The 10,533-nt window shown below is 19.3% G+C and overlaps 2 protein-coding genes across 2 annotated transcripts in view; one reads left to right on the forward strand and one right to left on the reverse strand.

The window, feature by feature from the left end:
- The window catches only part of PRSY57_1456700 (hypothetical protein), a gene marked incomplete at both ends in the record, with an annotated part of 9,192 nt that extends 1,441 nt beyond the window's left edge, over positions 1-7,751 (forward strand). The window contains one exon of the mRNA XM_012910163.2: positions 1-7,751. This exon is cut by the window's left edge and continues 1,441 nt beyond it. Within this exon, the coding sequence (XP_012765617.2) occupies positions 1-7,751 (7,751 nt within the window).
- A 753-nt stretch (positions 7,752-8,504) lies between these two features.
- Positions 8,505-9,764, reverse strand: PRSY57_1456800 (vacuolar protein sorting-associated protein 4, putative; the record flags this gene model as incomplete). Its single annotated transcript, XM_012910164.2, has 1 exon — positions 8,505-9,764. The coding sequence occupies one exon, from the start codon at positions 9,762-9,764 to the stop codon at positions 8,505-8,507; it is 1,260 nt and encodes a 419-aa protein (XP_012765618.1).
- Between the last annotated feature and the right edge of the window lie 769 nt (positions 9,765-10,533).

A 10,533-nucleotide genomic window follows, 5' to 3' on the forward strand; every position in this document is an offset into this window, starting at 1 on the left:
AAAAAAAAAAAAAAAAAAAAAAAAAAAATATATATATATCTGATGAAAATGGATTTTTTACAAATATGAATAATAATAATTATAATATGAACCATTATACAAATCAACCTAATAATGTTTCTATTTTAAAAAAAAAAAAAAAAGAAAAAAAAAAAAATGTTATTGGTTTATATATTGGATCTTCTATTATTGATATAAGTTACAACATTTTTAGAAAACTCATATTGGTTGTAACAGATAAATTAATTATAAAAGGATATAACACATATCCTTATATATGTAAACATACCTTTGAAAAGTCTATTTTTCACATAGATATGTTTTTTAATAATTCTATAAATTTTTATTCTTATAATTATTTATTATGGAATAAACAGCAAAATTTTTTTGTAGTATCATTTAGTAGAAATAATTATTATATATTTAATACGAATGGAACGTTATATTATTGTATGAGTAATGATACCAAATCGAATGAAGAGAAAAATGAGGAACTGTATCATATAAATAATGAGAAAGAGGAAAAAAATAATAATAATGATAATAATAATAATGATGATAATAATAATAATGATGATAATAATAATAATAATGATAATAATAATAATGATGATAATAATAATAATGATGATAATAATAATAATGATGATAATAATATTTCAAGTTCATTTAATCGATGTAAACATAAAAAATTATCTACTACATATGTTGAAAATGATATGAATGATAAGGACAAATCAAATAGATTAAATAATTTAATAATAAAGAACTTTTTAAAACATAATAATATACAAAGATATTATATAAAAATGTCCTTTATTTTTAACGATTTCAAGTTGTGTTATACCAAAATGCAAGACACCAATTTTTACTATTTAAATGTAAAGAATATTCTTTATTTGAATGATACCTATAGTATCAATAAAGTGTTTAATTATAATAGTAATTATTATACAAACAATTTATGCAAAAAAGTATATATTGGTATAAATAATATTCAAATATTAGATACGAATATTAATAATTATAATATAAATGATCATGAAAAGAATATAGTAAGAATAAAACAAATAGATACTCCTTTTAAATTTATTAAGAAATGTTATTTTAATTTTAGCAACACTTATATGCTTATTATTTATAAATCTTTATGCATATATAATATACAAAAGAAAGTTTTTTCTTATTTTCTTGATGACTATATGAAATACTTTTATCACAATTACCCAACTGGTTGGCTGTATGACGATGTCTTTTTTGTTACGTGCTTACATAATAAATATGATGAATATAATTTTAAACATTTTAAAAAAAAAAATGATTATAATGTGTTTAATGGTTCTAATTTATACAATGAACAAATGGAACCTAAGGAAAGTGCATATTTTCAATTTTTGAATATAAAATATGAAAGTAAAGAAGACATGATTGAACAAATTGAACATGGTGCTGAGGAAAAAGAAAATTATGATTATATTGAAGATAATGATGATGATGGTAATAACATATATATTACAAATAAAAAAGAAGTTGATGATAATGATAAGAATATAACTAACAATGATCATGTACATATATTACAAACAAATTCAAATATTAATGAAAAAACAAAAAGGGAAAATGATTCTATATATGAAAGACAAAATAATAGTACTTATGATAAAAATAATTATTCTAATAAAAACTATAATGTAGAGCTAAAAATTATGAATTATTTATTCAATTTTAATCATAATGAAACAGATACCTATTCAAAATCTTTTGAAGAATATTTCAATATTAATAAGATCAATATATATACCAAACCCTTTTCCATATTTTACCATAATCTGTTTTTAAGAAAGGATAATAATGTGTTTCTATCATATTTTCGTAAACAAAATGTTAAGAATAAAAATGAAAAGAGCAAAACAAAAAGATTTGAAAAAGAAAAACATAATGAGGAAAAGAAAAGTATAAATGACGAATCTATAACATGCGTAAATAGAAACGATAATGAAAACAATAGTGTAAATGTTAAAAATAATACATATAATATTTGTTATATAAATAATCGAATTAATTATAATATTGAGAAGAATATATATGATTATATTGAAGATGATTTATCAAAGTTATCATTTCATAAGGAAAATGTAAATAGTATATACACAAAGAGACAGAAAAAAGAAGAGATGAAAAATGAATTTTTTAAAAAAATGAATAATTGTTTTGACACATATAAATATAATATATCATTTGTAAAAGATGAAAGAGATGAAAATCATTTAAAAGAATTAAGCGCAAAATATGAAGATATTTTGAATAAAAATAATTTTTATTATGTGATATATATATATAATATAAATAATGTTTTAAAATTTACAAATTATATATATTCTATTAAGTTTTTATATAGACCAATATTAACACATGTGTATTATAATAATAAAACTATGGATAATTTGGAAAATAAGAAACAACATATTTCTAGTGAAAGATATTTAATAGTTCTGGATGCTTTTTATAACTTATTATGTTTTAGAATAACGTATAAAAATAAAAGTGTTCTTTCAGAGGAATCATTTAATGTGCATAATATATTCGTTTTGCCTTTAAATAAAGACAACAATTTTATTGAACCTCGATGTTTTTATTCTATATTTGATATATATCATTATGTATTTGTAAATTATGATAATTCTGTATATTTTTTAAATATATATAAAGAAAATAAAAGCACAAATAATAACAACAAAAAGGACAAAAACGACAAAAAGGACAAAAAGGACAAAAACTACAAAAACGACAAAAACGACAACAACAATAATAATAATATTAATAATTCTTATCATAATAATTATAATTTTAATTTTCAATTTACTCCAATTTTTTATTACCTTATTGATCATCTACAAATTGTTAAGGACCATAAAATTTCTTGTTATTATTCCTTGCCAACTCCAATAAAATATATGTGGCCTTCTCCATTTTTTTACATGTACTTATTTTATCACTATTGCATTTATGTTATATATCATATTAATAAATTAAGAAACAAAAATCAATTTAAAAAAAAAAATCATTCCTGCTTTCCTCTTTTTGTAAGTAAAGAAAATCTTAAGGACAATACCTTTTTGGTTAAACAAAGAAACATAAATTTTATGTCTATACAAAAAAATAAAAAAAACATGAAAAATGAAAAATTTAGCAATAATAGTAATAATAACACTATCTGTAATAAAACATCATATGAAGCATATCAAGAAGAATCAACTTTTCTCGATTCACATTATCCAAACCCATTTAACGAGTATGAAAAATATGACAAACATTATTATAAACTTGAAAATATTTTAAAAAACAAACTTAATGAACATTCCTTAAATTATCAATCTTTGATAAAAATGAAAAGATTTATAAGTATGAACGATATGGAAAATAATAATTGGATACAATCCAAAAACGATATTATGTCATATATAGCGAAACATTTTTATTCATTTTTTGAATATATATTTATTAATGATAATATTAATATAAAATATTTTATTAATCATTTAATAGAACAAATGATTAAAAATCATAAACAACAAATTAGTAACAATGTAAATTATAATACTGTTTTAGAAAAAATGTTTGCTTGGCTATTTTATTACATAATAAATATTGATGAAAATAAAATACGTAAAATAAATAAAAGAGTGAACAAAATATGTAAATATAATTTTTTTTCAATTATTGAAGAAATAGAAAACCAGAATGAAGCTTGTTATATATATTTTACTTCAAAAAGTAACATTAATGTAATAAGTATTAGTAAGAGTCACAATAAATATTTTTTTATAGAAAATTTAAAAAAACATTTTCCTTTCCTCCATAGTAACTACTTTAATAGTGATTTACTCATATATAGATACATGAAATTAAAAAAATACAGAGATGAAAAGAATTGTCATTTGTATGATACTTTGCATAATATGGGTGTATTTATACATACTGTTTGTAATCAGGTCTTTTCGATAGGTACCAAATATTTAAACAACCAAATCAAAGAAGAAGATATAAACATGATTTATAGTTATCAGAAGAAGGATATAAAAGAAAATGACGAAGATGATTATGATGATGATGATGATGTTAGAGAAAAAAAAAATAATTATAAAAATATGGAAGAACAAAAAATTGATGGGGAAAACAAAAAAAATATAAAAACACATGATAATTATCATATTCAAGAACATAGTCATTGTTCAGAAAGTTCTTATGATAAAATAAATTTCAAAATAACAAATTATATTAATATAATTTTATTAAAGTTCATTAAATTATATAGTTCTATTTATTCCTATTCAACAAAAATGTATCAGCCTATTTATGATAATAAAGTACAAAAGAGGAAAATTCGTTATATCATTATAAATCTCATTTCTAAATATATCAGACATAATTTATTTGTAATTAATATGTTAGATATGGTTTTATATGAATCCATAAATAGATTAAACCATTTATATATTTGTTGCTACAAACTTGTATATAACTTTTTAATAAATTTAAATAAAAATATTGCTTTTTATAATTTAGTTATAGGAAATAATAATAAAACGAGAAAGCATGCAATTATAGATATTACTATTATTCTATTGTATTCTCTTTTTATGAGTAATTCTTATAAGGAAAAAAATAAAGAAATCCTGGAAAGTTTAATATGTCAAAATATATTAGATATGAAGAACAATGATGATAACGATCCATTGTATAATAATAAAATATTTGAGAATGTAAAAGAAGAACAAAATATAGAGAATGGTACATCACATAATATACAAGATAAAACCAAATCAGGAATAGATAATTTATTCATCAATAATTTTTTTAATTATATAAATAATCATAATTTTAATGAAAATAAATCTAATTGTATTCATAATATAGATAAATCCAAAATAGATTTGTTAAAGAATAAGAATATGAGTGATGAAGATATATATCATATGAACATATACTTATTATTATTAAAAGAATATGAAACAAATAAAGAAGATACTAATTTAATAATAAATGGTGACAACTTTGATATTACAAGTGATTATGTATTTAAAATAAATTGTAATATATATTATATATCTTTATATTTATTATGTATATTAAAAAAAAAAGATGTATTTCATTTATATACCTTATTAAAAATATTAAAATATTATTGTAAATCTCACATTTCAGAGGTAGTTATAAATACTATAAGAAAAATGGATCCGTATATTACTGCAATATTAATATATTGTATAGGTAATTATGTACCACATGATTTTATGAAATTGTGTTTAAAAAATGAACGTTTCAATATATCTTCTTTATATATGATAAATATACAAAATTATATAGGTATTTATGATATTAGAAAATATTATTGTATATATTTTTTATATTTAAGTTTGAAATATAATATAATGTCATCTCAAGGTTTATTACATTATTTATCAATTTTATTTTATTCTTTATTTAAGAATAATAAAAATGGTTTTTTTTTTCATTGGAATTATTATGATCTAAATTTCGACACTTCATTAAATGCATTAATACCAAATAGATTAAACAATTCAGATAATTATTTTTATTTTCTTATATGTGCTAATAATATAAATAATATGTTATCAAAACAAATTATAGACATAGGTAATTTAAAATTTCTTTTTCAAAACAATAATACAAATGTAACAATCAAAAGAAATGAACGAAATGATCGTATTAAGATAGAAGCAAATACAAAAAGCAACTATGAAAATAACACTAATAATTACATATATGAAGTAACAGATTTAGAAGAAAATGATGAATATAACAAAAATGAACTACAAGGGTATAATAATGATATGTATAATATAGATATAAATTTGAAAAGTTTTAATTACAAGAATTTTACAATGAACAAAATTATGTATGAATTTTTATATAACAAAGATATAATTAGAATATTAAAAAACAATGTTCATATGTTTAATGAAATGTACACATGTAACCTCTCTTTATTTTGTACAAACTATTTGAAACAAAACAAATTACATGATAAAGAAGAAGTAAATAAAAACGATGACAATATAGATGATGCTAATTTAGATTATGAAGAAATAAAAAGTATTTATATGAAATTTATTATATTAATCCAAAATATTATACGTTATTATATATATTATATGCTGTGGTTTGAATTGTATTATTTTATTACGAATTTAAAAATCGATGTTTTATCTTTTTTCTCACAATCGTATATTTTTAAGTCCAATTTATTTCCAAATATATTTTGGGGTATATGTCCTATTGATGTTTTTCAAGAAGGAAAGAATGAAGGGCATTTTTATTTTGTAAATACTGAATGTAGGAGAAACAAATGGGAACAGCTACATGAAAATGATCAAGAAAATAAAGGATCGCACGATGAACGGCACAGTGATATAAAACATAAAGAGCATAACTACCATAAAAATAAAGAAGACGAAATGAATAAGAGAAGTAACAATAAAATTAATATTGAAGAAACAGAAAAAAAAAAAAAAAAGTTATCGTACAAAGAATGTGAATACAATGAGTTTGATAATAATTCGAAGGAAAATATAGATAAGCACACAAACAAATATATCCAATATAATCAATATATAAATAATATATTATACTTAAAAAATACTTTTGAGAACAAAGAAAGAGATTGTGACCAAAACAATACAGAAGATATCATTTTCCCAAATGTATTTTTTATTGATATTTATAAATCTTTTAAAAAACACTTTAACATATTATGTACAAAAAAAAAAAAAAAAAAAAATAAAAGTAAAATCCAAATGAAAATAGAAATGAAAGACGATAATACAGAAGATATAATAAAACAAAATGATAATATAGAAAAATTGAATGAAAAATATAGAAATAATATCCTTTCGTATAATATATATAATAATCATACTAATTACCTATTTCTGGAAACGCATTTTGCCCCTTCGGTTTATAAATATATACCTATATATAATACTATAAAATATATAAACTATATTTTTAATGTTTGTAATATAAAAAATTATAAGAATTCGATGGAAAAACAATATATACAAAATCAAATTAATGTTAGAATATATAATTATATTTGTAATAATATTATAGATATTACCCATAAATATAAAGGGAAAAATCCTAACAAAAAAAAGGAAAAAAATAAAAATAAAGAAACAGAATTTTCTTCAATTCTTAAATCATTCAATACACATAAAAATGACATGTTATGGTTTTTACTAAGAATTTTTCTTTTATTAAAATTACCTATACATTGTTTGGCTTTAATATTATATTGTAAAAATTATATATTACTTAATATATTATTTAATTGGTTTCCATATTTATATCATATATTTAATTATATATTAAATATGAACAGTACACATTTTTTATTTAAAAGAATGGAAAATGATAAAAACAAAAATATGAATATTCATATAAATGGCGTAGAAGGAAATGATAAGAAACAAAATAATTTTATTATTATCAATGATGAATATAATAAAAACTTTTGTCAATATTGTTATGATAAAATTTTACATTATAATCAAAATAATATCACTCCTTTTACATATAATATGATAGAAAAGGTATATAAAAAAAAATTGTCTGCGATTGAAAAAAAAAATTATTATCATATATATGATCATTATATTTCATGTAATTGTTTACATAATTTAATATTTCTAAAGAAAAAATTATCATCTTTGAGAAAAAGTATATAATTTTTTTAAGTTTTTCATTTTTTTTTTTTTTTTTTTTTTTATATATTTCATAAGAAATTGTTAAAAAGGATGATTCCTTAATTTTTTTTTCTTTTTTTTTTAAATCCTAACAGGATGTTTAATATATATATATATATATATATATTTCATATTAAAAACTTTGTTTTTTGTGATAATTTAAAACTTTTCACACTATGATTATTTTTAAAAAATTTATTAATATATAATCTTGTTCGAAGCTTAATTTTTATAAATTGTGAGAATTATATAATAATAATATAAAATATAGACAATATATATATATATATATATGTACGTTTGTGTATGCATATATATTTATTTATTCTTTACGGTTGGTAAAGTTAATAATATCAAATTTACTAATTAGCTAGAAATAACAAATGAAAAAATGAAAGTTTTTCTTTTTTCCCCATGAAATATATGTGAATATACTATATGTTATATGAATAACAAAATGAAGAGAAAAAAAAACAAATAAATATTAATAATATTCAAAAGGATAAGGTATATATTTTATGTGACAATTACAAAAAAAAAAAAAAAAAAGGAAACATTGAATAATGGTGATGAATAATAATAATTTAATAATATATACATAAATATGTATATTAATTATTTTCCATTTAAAAATGAAATGATATTATATATGAAGTGATCATATTTTACCTGTTATACATATCAATATATATATATATATATATATTTTTTTTTTTTTGTTATATATTTTTCGCCTTATGTACCGTTCATTCCATATTGATGAGTCCATTCTTCATATTTTTTAATATCATCTACTGATAATGACGGTTTAGCATTTGATATAGCCGTTTTAAAATCTTGTACAGTCAATGGAGGTAATGATAATTCGTTTTCACTTAAAGACATGACATTTTTTTCTACTTTCGTAGGATCTGAATCTCCAGGTGAGCATGGAGTATAGCATATTTTATTATTCTTTTTAACCTGTTTAAAAAATTTCGAAAGAAGACATTTTTTTACTGGCATATAGACAGCATCTCTACAAAGAATATCAATATCAGCACCTGTATAATTTTCAGTTAATGTAGCGAATTGTTTTATATCCTCTTTTGATATATTATTATTTTCATTTTGATTGATATATTTTTCAAATATTTTTGATCTTGCATAAATATTTGGTAGCGGTATATAAATTCTTTTTTCAAATCTCCTTCTAAATCCACTATCTAAGGACCAAGGTGTATTAGTTGCACCCATAACAATAATATTATTTTTATAGTTTGTAAGTCCACTCATATTAATTAAAAATTCCGTTTTTATTCTTCTAGTAGATTCATTCTCTCCGTCAGTTCTTGATCCACATAAGGAATCAATTTCATCAATAAAAATTATTGCAGGAGAATGTTCCTTAGCAGTTTCGAATAAACATTTAATATATTTTTCACTTTCTCCTTGATATTTACTAACTAAATCTGATGAAGATACATTAAAAAAATTCATATTGCATTCATTCGAGCAAGCTAATGCAAGGAATGTTTTCCCTGTACCAGGTGGACCATATAATAAAATTCCTTTATAAGGTAAAGTAGAAGAATTAAATAATTTTGGAAATTTTAATGGGAAAATAATTGCCTCTTTTAATACTTCTTTAGCGGTTTCTAAACCACATACATCTGGCCATTTAATATTATTATTTTTATTTAATATAAATTGTTTTATTTGTTTCTTCATATTTTCTTTTGTTTCTTCTGTGTTTGTTATTTTTTCTTTATTTTCTATACTATCTTTTTTATTTAACATTTCTTTTAAATTTTCGGCTCTTGTCATATATACTTCCATTTTCTTCAAAATTAAATCTCTTATATTTGAATTTTTTTCATATTTACAAAAAAAATTAAAGTACTGTAAACTTTGGATATATAAATTTAGTGCTTCCTTATAATTCTTCTTTTCATCTTCCACAACGGCTTCTTTGGCATACTTCACTGCCAAATTTATTGTTTCTTCAGAGTCCATTATAAGTACATAATATAATTAATGAAAAATGCAGAGGTGAAAGAACACACAAAAAATATATATATATATATATAATTAAGATATAAAAATATTTTAAATGTTACATATAAATAAATATATATATATATATATATATATATTTTAACACTACATTTCTTAATGCTTCATAAAACTGTTACATATATACACATTAATGCTTTCTATTATTACATATATATATTATTTATTTTTTTTTCTTGCTAATCAAAATTTTGAAATTTACTCTTTTATGATACCAACTGATAAATATTATATTAATATAATATTATTTATATGTGGAAAATAGATTATTACATATTATTATATGTAAAAAAAAAAAAAAATATATGTATATATGAAAATTAACATATATATACGTCCACAATATATATATATATATATATATATATATATATTAATATTATATTGATTTGTTTTTATTATATTATTATCTATTTTTCTTTTTTTTTTCTTTTTTTTTTTTTGTCTGTGCATAATTTCAGTGGTAGATAAATTTTATAAATTTGTTGTGTTACTTTTAAATTTTGCCTTATACTAGTTGACTGTTATTGTTATAAACATAACAAAAAAAAAATAATAAAAAAAAAAAAAAAAAAAAAAATATAACCACATAAAATATAACATAAAAAAATATTATTTATAATATGTTTTATATATAATAAAAAAACACAAACGGAAAAAAATTTACACATGATAAATTGTTTCGTTTTGGAGACTTCAACACATAATT

The sequence above is a fragment of the Plasmodium reichenowi genome, chromosome 14, assembly GCF_001601855.1.
Source record: "Plasmodium reichenowi strain SY57 chromosome 14, whole genome shotgun sequence".
In the NCBI taxonomy this organism is placed as follows: domain Eukaryota; phylum Apicomplexa; class Aconoidasida; order Haemosporida; family Plasmodiidae; genus Plasmodium; species Plasmodium reichenowi.